At 38.9% G+C, this 15,881-nt stretch overlaps 1 protein-coding gene across 2 annotated transcripts; it reads left to right on the plus strand.

Moving 5' to 3' along the window:
* Positions 1-2,926: 2,926 nt before the first annotated feature.
* LOC129737535 (uncharacterized) lies at positions 2,927-15,621 on the plus strand. 2 transcript variants are annotated; one of them, XM_055731820.1, is made up of 3 exons: positions 2,927-3,063; positions 3,132-4,820; positions 5,545-15,621. In XM_055731820.1, the coding sequence occupies exons 2-3, from the start codon at positions 3,305-3,307 to the stop codon at positions 6,582-6,584; spliced, it is 2,556 nt and encodes an 851-aa protein (XP_055587795.1). In that variant the 5' UTR covers positions 2,927-3,063; positions 3,132-3,304; the 3' UTR covers positions 6,585-15,621. The 2 variants fall into 2 exon arrangements, with proteins under 2 accessions (XP_055587795.1, XP_055594339.1); XM_055738364.1 differs by having other exon boundaries at positions 5,548-15,621.
* Positions 15,622-15,881: the final 260 nt, after the last annotated feature.

Consider the following 15,881-nt stretch of genomic DNA (forward strand, 5'->3'; position numbering starts at 1 on the left):
TTTGGAACCTGTCTCAAGTTATAGGCATTCTAAAAAGAGCTCTTTTTCGGGACTTTTTTCATTCGGAATCAGCTACTGGTGATTTCGTAAAATATTTCGACTTTATTTTTCAATATTGAGAAACTAGAATAAATTATCTATACAATGAATTAAAATTCATCGAAATCGGTCAATATTTGCGGCCAGGGGAACTTATGCAAACTCTCGGGTCATATAGACCCGAACAGCCTAATTACGGATTTTTTTAAGGGAGCACTTCCGGTGGTCACAGGAAGTTGCCTGGTACTACAGATTGTGTATTTCGTGATTCCCCAGGGAGATTTTTAAAATCAAATTTTTGCGATTTTTTCTCGAAGAGTAATGATGATTTGAATGTGCGCTTCGGGTCATATTGACCCGAACGACTTTGGAAGGTTAACCTACACACTTACCGCCAAATATATTTGACCGACCAGCTATCTACCGAGCTTTCGGTAAAATTTACCGATTGTGCTGTATATACTATCATTTATACGGTTTCTATAGCCAATAAATCGGTAAAAAATACCGAGTTTTCAGGGAAAAAAACAATTTTCGGTATTTTGGTGTCTGGGCGACTTATTTTAGAACATGTTGTTTGTTATTATGTAATAGAAACATCAGTTTCAGTCTTGAAAACATGTTTTTATCAAACTTAACAAAAACATTTATCACAATGACGCGATAGACATCAAAATATCGCACATGTTAAAAAGTTACATGTGACAATTATGCTTCAAACGGCAGTTGATAGGTGTTGAAATTTTAGGCTGGAGGGCTTGTTGATGAAAAAAGCTCCCATGAATTGCTCTGCACCAGCAACATATCCCAAGTAACATTTTTAATTCTTCAAGGTTTTATACCAAATGTGTATGGTTTTTTAACAGGCTTGATAAAGTGTTAATAGCCGAGAAGCGTATTTTAAGAAGATCACTATATAAATTTTCTTCAGGATAGCTACAGAACCATTACAAAACTATCTCATAAGATTAAAAAGAAATTCTGTCATTTATTTTTATTCCGGTTTGGAAGACATATTGTTCAAAATTTAGCTCCTTAATTTATGCAGCATCTTTATCCATTTTTCGATTTTAAGTGTTGTTCGGCCTTAACACATTAAGGATCGCGATGTTGTTTTTTTGGACCGTGAAGAAATCTAAACCAAATAAATTAGTAAGGTGTTTTGTATCCTTTATTATCAAGAAAACTTGTTAAAATGTCAAAATAGAGACTGATCAATGTTACCCCAAGGCATCAAATTCTAAACAGAGACGAAATCGATTTTTAAATCAAATTTAAGGTAGTCTAATCTATTTCTGCACATGGTTGCAGGTAGGTTTAGGTCAGCGGTCGGGGAACCGGGGTAAATTACCCCAAATGGGGTAAAAGTGAAATTCTTGGGGGTAACAGTGAATATTTTGTGAATGAAAAGTGTAATATTTTCATTTTACAATTTGTTGGTGCATGAATATGAAGATGCTGAAAAAATGTCGATTTCGTTTTTTTGCTCTTCGTTATGGGGTAATATCAACTTAAATAAAAATGTTTTGGGGTAATGATTCAAAAAGTTCCCCGACCCCTGGTTTAGGTGGTTTAGGTACATAGGAAAACAGTACTGGCTTTAAAAATATAAAACATGCCACAGTTCCCTTAACAGAAAAAATAATCAAAAAAAATATTGAACAGAGGGATCAATCTTACCCTGGTTAACGGTACTCTTGAAAATTTTAGTTCTACTCAACTCTAGCAGACCATGGACAAGGCTTCATGTATGGTGCATAAATTCCATGGGTATGAATGGAAAAAAAATTATGGAATTTTTCCGATTCCATTAAAATTGAGATCGAAAATATCAAGAAATTAAAATATACCTACTTTAAAAAAATAATATGAAACCGGGCATACGAATCGCAATAAGTAATCCAACTAAAACCAGAAATTGAGTTCTAATTTTTCATTTCAACTATGAATTCCACATCTTGAACAAAAACATAAAAAATATCTTAATTAAAAATCCTTATCTGATATCTGAATCTGAATTCAGACTCTCAATTCTGAATCCGTAATCGGATTCTGGATTTTGAATCTGAATTCTGTATCTGAATTCTGAATCTGTATTCTGAATCTGAATTCTGGATCTGAATTTCAATAAAAGAATTTTGAATTCTGAATCTGATTTTTTAATTTGATTTCTGAATCCAAATTCTGGATCTAAATTCCTGATCTGAATTCTAAATCTGAATTCTGAATCTGAACTCTGAATCTGAATTTTGAGTCTGAATTCTGTCTGAATCTAAATTCTAAATCTGGATCTAAATTCTGAATTTAGGTCCGAATTCAAACTCTGAATCTGAATAAAACATGATTCAATATAGAAAATGATCTGAAATTGAAATCAATTAAATAAAATAAAATAAATATTTTACCATCTACGATTTGCGACTCTGACTAACGCTCGAAAAATTGCATGCAACATGCACTGGAATCTTAAACGCCTTTGCTGCAAAAGCGAGCTCAACAGATAAGCACCCAAATGGACGCCCTAGCGGTAGCGTTAGTTCAATTCTTTTCCTCCCCCATTCCATCATCAAACTCCGATCAATGGGCACGAGCGCGGAGGGTTGGTTTTCTTTTGATGCACAAACATTCACCTATTCAACCAAACCAATGAAGCGTGCATCGTCAGGCAAGGCCAGGTAGTCTCTCACTTTGTTGTCCCGTGCCACGGCTAAATTCCCGTTAGCTCCCGAAGGGTCCCGAACCCAGGTACCGGTAAATTCCGTCAGCCAGCCAGTCCAGCTGCTTCACCAATATCGATACGCGTACGCAACCAGACGGCTGCTCGTGCGCGTGTGGTGGTAAACTCAGTGCTTCGATTTGCGTGCCCTGCTGGCATCAATACTAGCGCACGACAGCTACCTCACGCTTGTTTGTTTACGATTAGTTCTTTTCGATCAGCAAAAGCTGGAAACTGGTTAATCCCAGAGTTAATTGGTGCTCATATTTTAGTGAAATTCTAATGTTTAAGAATACATTTCGTTTGATGTAGGTAGTGGATAGTGTTGTCAAAACTGTGATGACTAATTTGGTGTTGTTTTTCTGCTCTGTTTCAGATTCGCGCGTTCTGAGTCATCCAGACAAGGTAAACAAGAAAATCTGATACTGACTTCCAGTGAAATATCGAAGGCGTTAGCTTCATGAAATCGAACCGTGGAAGCTAACACAAGTGGTACGCAATTAAGTACCCAGGTGATCAATCTGGAGCACGTCCGGATTTGGGTCGACAATGACGACGATGGATCCGAGGTGCCTTGCCCTGAGCAGGCGGCGGAGATGGGATCTCATGCTGGTGCTGGCAGTGCTGACGTTTACCTTCGGATTCGTTGCAGCAGATACCGAAAAAGATTTCACCCAGGAGTGCAACAAATGCCGCTGCAGCTGGAAGAGTGGCAAACGTAATGCCGACTGCACAAACCAAGGGCTGGAATTCATACCTGCAGATCTGAGCTCGGAGCTGCAGGTTCTGGACCTTTCCAACAATCGAATCGGAGAAATTCGAGGCCACGAATTGATGCATGTGCATCAGCAAAATTTGCACAAATTGTATATTAAGAATAGTACGATCGAAAGTCTCCATCGAGACGCATTCCGAAATTTGACCATTCTAATCGAGCTGGACCTTCAAGGAAACAACTTGAAACGGCTCGATCCGGGACTTTTCGATGATCTCAAGAAAATACGAGTGATCAATCTCAATCAAAATCAGATTGAACGAATCGAAAACAATCTATTCCAGAATTTAAAATTCCTCACCAAAATCAATCTTAGCGAGAATCGCATCTACCGAATAGCGTTACATAGTTTTACGAACGTTCCAGCGCTCTCTCAAATCGAGCTGGACTACAACAAGCTGCAGATCCTGCGGAAAGAAACCTTCGTCAATTTGGAAAAGCTGACCAGCCTTTCCCTCACGCACAATCCCTGGAACTGCAGCTGTGCCCTGCGGAACTTTAGCGAATTCATAATGACCAGTCGTTTATACCGTTCGCCTACGACCTGTGCGGAACCGGCAATGCTGGCCGACAAAGAGTGGGACAATATTCATTTGGACGAGTTCGCCTGTCGCCCGCAAATTGTGGATAACAAAATAACCTACCCGGGAGATGGTGAAAATGCTACCTTCACTTGCAAGGTTTCCGGAACACCACTTCCCAAGGTCGATTGGTTGTTCCATAAGAGACCATTTCCCAAGAACGATAGGCGCCTCAGCGTTACATATGCGGTGCGGACCAATGGCAAAGACCCCACGGAAATCCTCGTTTCCGAACTGACCATCGTGGGTGTGAAGCCCTCGGATCGGGGCTCGTACGTTTGCAAGGCTACCAATGCTGGCGGTACCGAGGAAAGTGAGACGTTTTTCGACCTCAAAAAAGAACCGGCCCGGGTCGTTCCCAACCAAACGAACGACATCCTCTGGATAGTGCTGTTTATTGTGCTGGCGATCCTGGTTATTCTCATCGTTGCCATTGCGGTATTTTGTTGCTTTTGCCGGGCGCGTCAGTTCAAGAAAAAAGCCTCGGTCAGCGAGAATGGGCTGATGAACAGCAAGATGGACAAATCGACCGATGGATCGTTGCTGGAAGGGGGCTCGGTCATCATGGAGATGCAGAAAAGTTTGCTAACGGAGGTGAATCCGGTGGAGAAACCGCCGCGCCGCTCCGACATCGATGCTACCGATCGGAGTGTGGACTACGACGAAGGGCACGAGGTGAAGAAGACGCTGCTCGAGGAAACGGGGTTTGGTAAGTGTTTTTCCTTTTTTTGAAAAATGAAAATTTTCAGTTAAGGTTAGCGTTACATTGACTCTGTTTTTCTATTTGACTTTTTTTTTCTAATATTTGAGTCTTGTCAAAATATTTGAAAGGTCTTGTTTCAATTTGTGAAACCTTATTTTACTCGAAATAGAAAAGACAAAATCAGAATATGTATTGACATGTTGGGGAACGTTTTTCCAACAAAAAAAAAGTTATTACCTACTAGTTTGCCTTTGTTTTTTTTTTACTAATAAATTTTAATTTTAACAACATATTAGAATCATTCGAAAAATCAATGTTTTTTTCTGAATATAAAAAATGAATTTATAAACAATTGGCAAAGCACTTCTTCGCAAGAAGTTTGGAAAATCACTTCACATTTTTTTAAATCTCGATAAGCACTTTCAATAGTGTAATGTTTAAATACAATTTTTTTGTGAACTGGGATCGATTTTTTTCTTGAACATCATTCGAAACAGTTAGAATAATGTTTACCTATATCAAGAATTCTTTTAAATGCGATTTTTCACTTTTTTCGTACGAAAACTGTTGCGAATTTCTTACACTATCAAACGATTAGTTAAGTGTTAATCTCGACTACTTAAATTTTCAGTTTTAAATTCTTATACTTCTTCAAAACAACTATTGAGAAGCCTCAGTTTAAAATAAATAGATTATTCATTTTGATGTTTCAATCTTTTCCCATTCCCAGCAGCCCCAGATGAGGAAACGGTTTCGGTTGCTCTGTCCGATACCACGCCTCGCACCAGGGCGGCCTACGTGGAGGATGGCTATGGTACCACGACCCTGCCTCCGGATTTGCTGGCCTTCCCACCGACCAATCGCTTTCCGCAATCACCCTCGATCCAGAGCTCGATGTCTAACATCCACGATGGACGCATCTATGGCACTAAATCCCCCCTGTCGAGCCCTATCTATCAGCAAGGTCCCGGTGGTCAAGTGCCGGCCGGGTTCCGAACACTGCAGCACCCGAAGACCGGGCGAACGATAGCGATCGCCACTCAACGGTCGAATTCTCCCTTCACGCCAGCACCACTCATCTATCCGCAGGTGGTTATGAAGCAAGGCTACATGACCATTCCTCGGAAACCCCGAACGCCGAGTTGGACACCGTCGATCACATCGACGGCCACGACCACCGAGTTGCTTCCACCGACCAGCCCAACTTCGACCGGAGAATTGCCGGCCACAAGCGAACCGGTATACGACAATCTGGGGGTTCGAACGACTGCATCCGGCAATTCCACTCTAAAACTCAACAAAGCGGCCAAATTGGCGGCGGCAGCCAGTGGATCCGGATCAACCGCTGGCAGTGGAGCCAATTCCACATACAGTATGAAGAATCGACCCCTTCCAGCGACGCCGGGGGGCCAAACGGCAGGTTCCAGTACCGGGATAGGCAACAGCAACTACGAATCTATCCCAGAAGTGGGAGCAGGACAATCATCATCGGCTGCGTTACGAGCAGGACTTGAGTCGATTTATGGGCGGACACCGGGAGCAGCCTCGACGACACCCGGTAGCAGTAATAGTAGCAGGAGTAAGGTTCCCCCACGACCGCCACCGAAACCTAAAAAGAAAACGAATCTAACGACGATGCCGGCGAGTGGTGGTCCCATGTCCGATGCCCTCGGAGACATTTTGTTGAGTCCTAGCCCTAGCGGGATGGCCAGTACTAGTAGTACCAGTCCGCTGTTCGCGGACGAGGGCGAGGACGGAACGGAAGTCTAGCCGCTGTTCCGAACTTCCCGTCAGCCGATGCTACCGGTCATAATGCAGCTTGGTGGGAAGTGGTGCACAACAACAATAAACAACAATGACGACGAATGTTCCGTGTTGGCCTAAACGGGAATCAGAAGTTGCTGGCTCCGGGAGGCCAGCCCGTTAGTGTGAGTAGCTTTTAATGAAAACTCTTATACATACACAACAATTATATTCGAAAGTATATTTGGTGAAATAGTCAATAGTTATTTTTTCTACTCTATTTGAACGTACACAACTAGTTGAATAGTGAACAAAAAAAAATGCGTGAGCGATTTCGAGAGCGATTCAAAGTGAAAGTTAATGTAAATTGCGTGCTAGCTCATCGAATGAGAGACGACGTATCTATAATAGCATTACGAAGAAGAAAAAGGTACTATTAAAATATGTTTTATAAGAAAAGACAAAAGTCAAAATACACAAAAAAAAATCGTGCTAAGATAAAATACGAGACGGATCAAAATCAAACATTTGGACAATTAGGCTAATTCCATTACGTTTTAAGGTGTAGGCTATTCCAAAAAAAAAAACAAACCCCTGGAACGAAAAGAAATGAAGTGATCGAATTAATAGCTATATACAAATTATACTATATTTATTTATTACTGAGCTCAGTGGATCCTCTGGAGTAGGTAGAATTTTTCTTCTTCTTCAAACTCGGTAGCGGCAGAAATCTCACTGGAAGCATTCTCCGGTAAGAGAGAAAAAAGGACGTCAGGGTACAGAAAAAATAAATAAAAACTTTCATTAATCATCTCGGAATTACACGATATTCCAACAGCTGGAATTGAAAAACTACATTAAAATGTATTTTTTTCATTGAATATGCTGGCGCGTTCCATTCCAAGCTCCTGCTCTATGTCCAGCAGCGTATCCGCCGGGGAATACAAATTATTCCAACCGAGCGTGGTCCCCGTCGTCTTCTTCCGACCATTGCATTGTGCTCCGACGGAACCCGAAAGAAAGTTTTCCCCATTACTCATTATTTTAATTTTCACCAGATTATTTTTCCGAGTCGGTATGCTGAAATGCTGTCTGGTCTGAGGTCTATTTTCATCAGAGTGTATCGTCTGGAGCCGCGCTGGCTCGATTGTTAAATTTACAAACAAATTAGGAAAATGTTTCCCACCCAGTAGTGGATATGATTAGGTCTGTCCAGTGGCTTAGCCGATTTTGTCAGCGCTACGAAAACACCTTATGAAGAGTGGAAAATGTATATTTTTTTCAACATGCTTTGTAAAACACAGATTTTAGCTCAACCCAAAGAATGTGAAATGGTAGAAAACAAAATCATATTTAATTAATTTTCAACTAACTCGCTCTACCAGAATGGAGTCAACACAAATGCCAATACAGCACACACCGAGCCAACAAGCGAAAAACCCTTTTGCTGATGCAAATTACGGTTGCTCCACAAGCATGGAGCGAATGCTGAACTTCTCACTCTCTGTCGGCGTCATCGTCGGATGATAAGCGCTGTCGTGATTTCATATATTTACCGAAAATTATCATTATCGTTTCCATACAGAGAGCGCAGGATGGTTGGCAAAGTAGTAAACAGAATCAATTTGTGTCGGGCACTTTCCCACTTGGTTCGCGGTTGTTGTTCGAGCCATGCAGAGATCCATTCGGTTGGGCAAGTTTGGGTGCAAATTTTCGGGAAAGGTGTCCCTGTGTCCATGAATATTTGCATCTGTTTTATTTAGTTTGTTTATTTATTTATCGCCCTTACTTGTTTGCATTACTTCTCAACAATCTGTCAAAAAGTTTAGTCACAAACAACTATTTGACTAAGTCCAAAGGAACGTGGCTGCATTTATGGCACGTCAACAGAAGAAATTTATTAGTATAGGTAGGTATAGGTATGTTATTTTACCGCAACAGTTTTCTCTCACATTATTATCCATCCATGGGTGCAGAGGATTGTCCAATGATGTGTTGATAAGGATAAACCTATACTTACTTGATTTATTTGATTTTTATTAAATTTTGAATTCTTGTCAGCAAACCTATCAATTACCTGGATGCTAAGATTCACTTATAATCAGGAGATCAAAAGGATTACTGGGGTTTTTTTTTATTTTAATCATGTAGGTAGTTAGATTACTTTTCACTTATAATTTTTCAATTCGTTGGGCTGCTATGTTTTGGAAGAACCAAATCAGTCGTAAAATGCAGATAGTTTCGAAAATGGTACCTTCGGTACGGCCGAAGGTTTTCGCATAGGTACTCAATGCTTATTATCTGATGGTTTGGTTCTAAAGTCTATATGAATATTTTTCTTATACCCTCAGAAAGCTTTTTTTCGCTCTGGGGTCAAGAAGTTGACCGAGTTAGGGGGGGAAGCAAACATCAAAAATCCATGTTCTGACAGCTAACCAAATTAGGCCATCATCATTTCAATCCGTAATATTTGCCCCGTTCCTTTTCAAGTTTCTGAAACCGGGGCTGTTTTTGCTGATGGATGTCTACTCCCAAAGGGTGTTGAAGAAAAAAAAACTCGCTACCCTCTCCAGGATCCAAATCGAGAACCGCTCGTTTCTCAAAGTTTATTCTTGTTTATTCTGGTAATGAACGTGGACCGAACAGTGAGTCGTTGGGCAAGGCAAGGAAAACCTGAACTTTTGGTTGTCCCGTCCTTTTCCCCAAGTTTTGTGTTGTTCTACTAGTGGGTATGTTTATATACCCATGTGAAAAAAAAAATGAGAAAATCAGCGCACAACAGAAAACTGTTCTCTCATTTTTCGCTGAGGACGGGAAAAGCAAATTTTCGGGTGAAAAGCATGGCGCTTAGCAGAAAAAAAGAAGTTGGTCAATCGTCTTGGCGGCATTAACGGGAAAATGAGCCAGCAGTTGTTAGGCAGCAACGAGATTACGAAGATAAGAAAAAGGAACAAAAACAACGTAGTCAGCCACGGCTGAGAAAATAAGATGAGAACAAGAAATTATAAGAGTGCCAATTGACTGAAGTAAATACAACAGAAGACAAAAAAAGAACAGAAAAAAACTGTAAAAGAGTAGGAAAATTATATATATGAAATGATTAAAAATTAATGAACCGAAGCGTGTGCAAATGAAAAATCGCAGAAAACAAGAGCATGTCAGTGTACTGAACGATTATTAGGTGTGAGTGGAAAAAGAAACAGCTTGGATGGAACAACAAAAAACAACATTGTAGCTGAGGAACATGCAAACAGTTACACTTACACATGGAAGAAAAAAAATTATTGAAGGAAAAAATAAATCAACCATCGAAGTGGGTGGGTGGGTGGCTCGGTGAAAATTGCAACATTATAATTAAGCATTTTTCTTTCATCTCTCATTGCGGACCACTGGACCCTCGCCATTCAAAAAGGAAACAAATAATTAGTGCCCGGGCCAATTGTGTTGCGGATTAGAGCTTATTATTGGTTGTACCGTTTCCGCTTTTGACCTATGCCGAGGGTGGGGGAAGATCGGCGGAATGGAATTTGAAAATATAGTTTCTAATTAGCCCATGTGATGCTAGGATTGCAACGTTTCAATGTAAAATTTTCTTTTGAGAAGATAATAATGAGCCGGCTCAGCATTGGAAGTCATTATTGACTATTGTTCATTCCAAGTAGGAAAACTGGCCTTCAACTGAGTCAGTAGCAGTCAATCTAAAAAACACCATTTTGACACACCTCGAAAATATTGAAGAATTACAGAGCTTATTTCGGAAAATATAAACACAGTCGTCCGGGAATATTACGGACATTCAGTAAAAACGAGCGAGAGTTAAGTATCAAACATATGTTCATTAAAGACAAATAAATATATGGAAAAAATAACGGACAATTTGAAAACATTGAATAATTACCGAGATTCGTTCGGTAAAGATAAACACAGTTGCTCGGGTATATTTCCGAACATTCAGTAAAAACTATCGAGAGTTCAGTAAAAATTACCGAACGTTCGGAAATAATCCAATGTACTGTAAAAAAAAACTCACAAATATATGGAAAAAACGATCATTTTACTTTTGAAGTTTTTACAGGTTGTTCGGTTACTATTAAAATTTTTTCGGTAGTTTATTGCCGAAGTTGTTTTGATTTTTACAATCAAAATATTTGAAAAAACTGCTCGGATTCAACCGAAATTTTGTCAAAACATCCAAGATTTTTTGTGTCAAAATTGACAGTCGTTCAGTAATTTTTTAACGAATAGTGGACTAAACAATTTTTCAAACAAGCTTATTTCCACAGGAACAACCGTCATTTTATGCTAAAAATTTCGCAATTGTTATAAGAAATTTTGCAAAACTTTCGAAACAGTCTTATAAGTTTTTCTATGTAACGAAGGCATTTTATTAGATTTTGTCTGTAAATAATTATAACAAAGTTTCAAATAATTTTTAAGCTATTTTCATCGTTTAACCTGAAGATTTCGGCAATATGTTCGTTCCCCAACAACCAAAAGTCGCAATTTTACTTAAAAATGGAACTCCGAAGTTCACATTTGGCTGAAAAATGTTTTACGGGAACTTCAGGTGACTCTTGTCGCGTAAAAATTACTCAGGAAATTCCATGGAGCTTCTTTCAAGAAGGTCGATAATGTTCGCGTAACATTCTAAAACGCACCATTAAGATACTTGAAGGTGTTTTAAAGAAACTATTTGGGAATTCTAAGCGACATGTCAAAAATGTCTGTCAATTTCTTGTTATGGTATTGTTTTTGTTTATTTCTGTACTGATATTTACAAATGGAATTCTAGATTTTTTCGAATTCTTCTTATAAATGTTAACATATTCGAATAAATTTTTGATGATGCTTATTTATGTTATTATTCATACTGTGTACTGAAAGTCTTTTAAACGAAATAAGGTACAATCTATTGACCAACCCATTCAATCATCTCAAATGACATTAAATTTGAATACTAATTATAAAAGTGGCAATGAATTATTGCCGGATTGGTCGAGAGGCTGGTGAGTTTCATTGCAACCTAGAGAGCAGCAGTTCAATTCTCTAGGCGTAAGCAGCTTTTGTAATCAAAACAATATAAATAAAATCAATGAGATAGACCATGATAGACCGGCAACCTAGCAATCTGACATCTGGTTGTCAGAGCAATCTGTCAATCGGATTTTTTTTTTCGGCACGTAGAAGTTTCTTGACATTCTCTTAGAAGCTGAATAGCGTTCTCTACAGCCACCTAAACGAACTTGAAAGTAGCTTTAAGAACTTAAATTTTGGGCTGATTAGCATTCTCTTCTCGGATATAATAGATCATTTCTCCGCAAAGAAATAACATACAACAAAAGTAAAAATGTCATTTTGTAGGGTTTTTATTGCACTTTAAGGAAAAACATACATAAAAATCAGCTTTTCGGATGAATTTTCGAACTTTTTTTGTGATACCACTCATTATGTTCTGCACAGTACTGCTGGTAACCTCATTCGACATCTTGTTCCATCACTTTTCCATTCGAGCGGGTTTTTTTCATGGTTTTGCAACATTTCTTCAGTTTGCCCTTAACTATTGCCCAATATTTCTCGATGGGACGAAAATCCGGACAGTTTGGTGGATTGATACTTTTTTCAACAAAATCGATCTTGTTCTCCTTATATCACTTATCGACATCCCGGCTGTAGTGGCAGCTTGCAAGGTCCAGCCAGAACTTCACCGGACCTTTGTGGGAACGAATGAATGGCAAAACCCTCTTCTGGAGGCATTCTTCTTTGTAAACATTTCCATTCATTGTGTCCCCAGTGATGAAAATCTTAGTCTTCTTCCCACAACTACAGATCCCTTGCCAAATCATCAACCTAAGAGCAGATTTATCTGCGAAAACAAACTTGAATCTTCCCGCAACATTCCCTTTACCTTCGCAAGGTAAAATTTGTTACCGGGTATTTGTCCTAAATCCATTTTGACATAAGTTTCGTCGTCCATCAAATTGCATCCGTTGTACTTGGTCAACACTTTCTCGTACAACTTCCTTGCCCTGGTTTTGGCAACCAGGTTTTGTTTCAGCGTCCTGTTGGGATGTTTGCTTGCATGATACGACCGCAAGCCTTTTCGCAAACTTTTTCGTCAAATCACTCAAGGAGATTCCAGGATTATTATGAACTGATCGAATTACCTTTGCTAGCAGCTTCCGGCCATATGTTCCACTTTTACGCCTGGTAAGTTTTGCTCGATCCACCGCGTACGGGTCTCCCGGTAACGTTGCAGCACCGAATTGACAGTCGATTTGGGATATTTCAGGAATTTCGGGGAAAGGAAATAACTTTTGACTGACTGCTTCAATCTTGATGAAATTTTCACCATGATACGACCGCAAGCCTTCTCGCAAACAAATTCGTCGAGCTGTACTGTGGTTCGTCTTGAACTTTTTCGCCAAATCACTCAAGGAGATTCCAGGATTATTGTGGACTGATCGAATTACCTTTGCTAGCAGCTTCCGGCCATATGTTCAACTTTTACGCTTGGTTTGGTTTGCTCGATCCACCGTAAGGGTCTCCCGGTAACGTTGCAGCACCGAATTTACAGTTGATTTAGGATATTCCAACGTAGATAACTTTTGACTGACTGCTTCAATCTTGATGAAATTTTCACCACTAAGTAAACAAACCATCCGGATCAAAACACTGTCAATAGATTCGCGATGTGACAACTAGGGGCGCTGCAGTAAATGAAAAGATGCGACCAGATTCTATGTGAAACAGACTTTAGTTACTGCGAAATGGAAATCTTAGGTTTACATTTGTTCCTAATGTAACGAAGAAGTGGCGTAAGAATGGCGCATTTTATACACTACATTTTCCTTAAAGGAAGCGTCGTCTGCTAAGCACTTCCAAACGAACTAATAAGTCCCACCAAGAACCTTCGAGAGGCTGTTAAGCGTTTTTTTTTAAAGTAATCGTTAAAACTCTGCCAGCTCTTATAACGTTTTCATTTAATGCCCAACGTTTCAACATGTCCTAATATAAATTCTAGAGCTAGAAAACAGGAAAAATATTCGTCTATCTCCTCCCGAAAGCTTCCAATCTAAGTAAATACGATATTCAAAGAAACCACTCAATGTGTTGAGGGCTTACCATAAACCTCATCATTAAAATGGGATTTTTTCTTAGGTTTTATTTTTGACACTTAACCAGCATTATGGCATTCGTGTCTAATTAAAATGGCATGAATATATACCGAAAGGTGCCTGATCGAACAATCTTTCCGCTCTCGGATCGGAATACTCCGGTATAGCTTCCTGCGGATTAGTGTTGGCAAACAGAAATAGAAAATTTAATTAGCTATACTGGAACCAACACGCTAAGCTACTGGTTCGACAGTGGAGTGGATCTTCAAAGTATCAAACGGGCTTGAATTCGTTTTTTTAAATCAAATATACATTAGCATAAAAATTTTAATAAAGAAAAAGTTTGAATAAAAAATTTTGAAAATTTCTTTTCACACTGTTGAAGTTTTACAATGTTGCCAGACATGTTTTAAACTTTTTAAAACACAGATGTGCAGGCTTAAAAATTATTAGTAGAGACTTACTGAATCGAATTAATGATTTGGAATCTTTTATTCATACCGGTCTAATACACAGACAGTCTACTGGCTTTGAAGTCCTACCAATATTTCGTTTGTCTTTCTCAAAAGCTATCGAGCTAGCCGGAGTCGTTTACGAGAGCAAAATCCTTTCCAAATCGGAGGCTTTTCTTGCTTATTTTCCGTTAAAGATTTCCGTTTAATTAATGAAGCAACTTCTATGGAGTAGATTTGAGGATTACTCCCCCGATTGTTTGGCCGATGTGGTTGTTGTTTGGAATTTTGTTTATTTTTATTTTTGCAGGTTCTCGTCAATCTCTTATGACTGAAAATTTCGAATTTACAAAAAAGAGCAAAATTATTTAATCGAACGTGGATTATACAGTTTAATAGGACATCCAAAACCTTATTGCTGAAACTTGTTATCAACTGTTTTATTTTTTTCACTTTTTTATAAAAAATGGTGAACCACCCAAAATTAGTTTTTCAAATCTGCCCCCACCCACTTCACTTCTTCACAAATCATGTTAAAATTTCAAATAAAAAAAATTGAAAGGATCATCTCTATGCAACAAGGTTCTGCTTTGATTCGAGCTAAAGTGAGATTTAAGAAAAATGCTGTAAAAAAACATACACAAATGTCATGAAACCGAAACCTTAATGAATTAAGTGTAGGTTTATGGTACTTTATTGCCGTGTTGGTGATTTTTCCGAAGATCAAGTGTACTTGTAGTTTTGTAAGTTGTAATGAAAGAACGTTAAGCCGGAAATTGAGGTAGAAAGTATGCGAAGATTTGTAAAATCATCGATACAGAAACGGAACAAGAGAATGAAGAGAATGAGATATGTTATTCTTATTCATTAAGATAAACACTATTATCCATTATTGATTTCCATGTTCAGAACACACCTTCACCGAATGTGAAATTGTACAGAAGAACCTGAGAGTTTATTTTTCATCCCATCTGTGGTCCCGGTAGAGTTAAAGTATGAGAAAATTCACAATTCACATCCATATTTGTCGACAGAAAATGAAGAGATACTGGTGTCTGTAAAAAATAATGATGTAAAACAATTTACAACCGGGAATTTTACTGTTACATGATGAAAGAGGCATAGTTGTGAAAGTATTCGGGATGGTCAAACCCAACTTTTTGGACATCTAATGTGGGTAGAGAATAGCTAAGTTTGTGATAGTGAGAAATAAAACCGTGATAATCGGCGCCCACCTTCAACCACTGTATCCTTTCACGACTGTGCAGTTTCCGTTTCGTGTCAGTACACAATAGACAAATAATCCAATGTGAAATACGAAGCATTGAATCCCAAAACACCCAAAAACATACACACTACATCCACCACGAATACATGGAAGGGCTCACCCTGTACGTGCTGAACGAAACTGTCCGTTTGTGTGTATGTGTGAACTCGCGAACTATACAGAAGGTTGCTAAATCTGGTGAATGAAAACGTAAGAAAAAAGAAATAAAAAGTAAGAAAATTGAACACTGCTTTCAAGATTTAGCTTTGAGATGACATATTCCCTTCTAGGTGTTGGCAAAGGTATCAAGATAGTCGGGCTGTTGTTTTTGCGAGATGGGATCCAAGCTTTGCAGCTTTCCACACAAGTATTGCAGCTTTGCATTCAAGCTTTGAGTGGTAGCACTTTATCACACTTATACTCAGGAAATCAAGCGTAACTTCACTCACACAATGTTTATGTTTATATTGTTTACAACAATGCAATTTGC

Source organism: Uranotaenia lowii, chromosome 1 (genome assembly GCF_029784155.1).
Source record: "Uranotaenia lowii strain MFRU-FL chromosome 1, ASM2978415v1, whole genome shotgun sequence".
Classification (NCBI taxonomy): Eukaryota; Metazoa; Arthropoda; class Insecta; order Diptera; family Culicidae; genus Uranotaenia; species Uranotaenia lowii.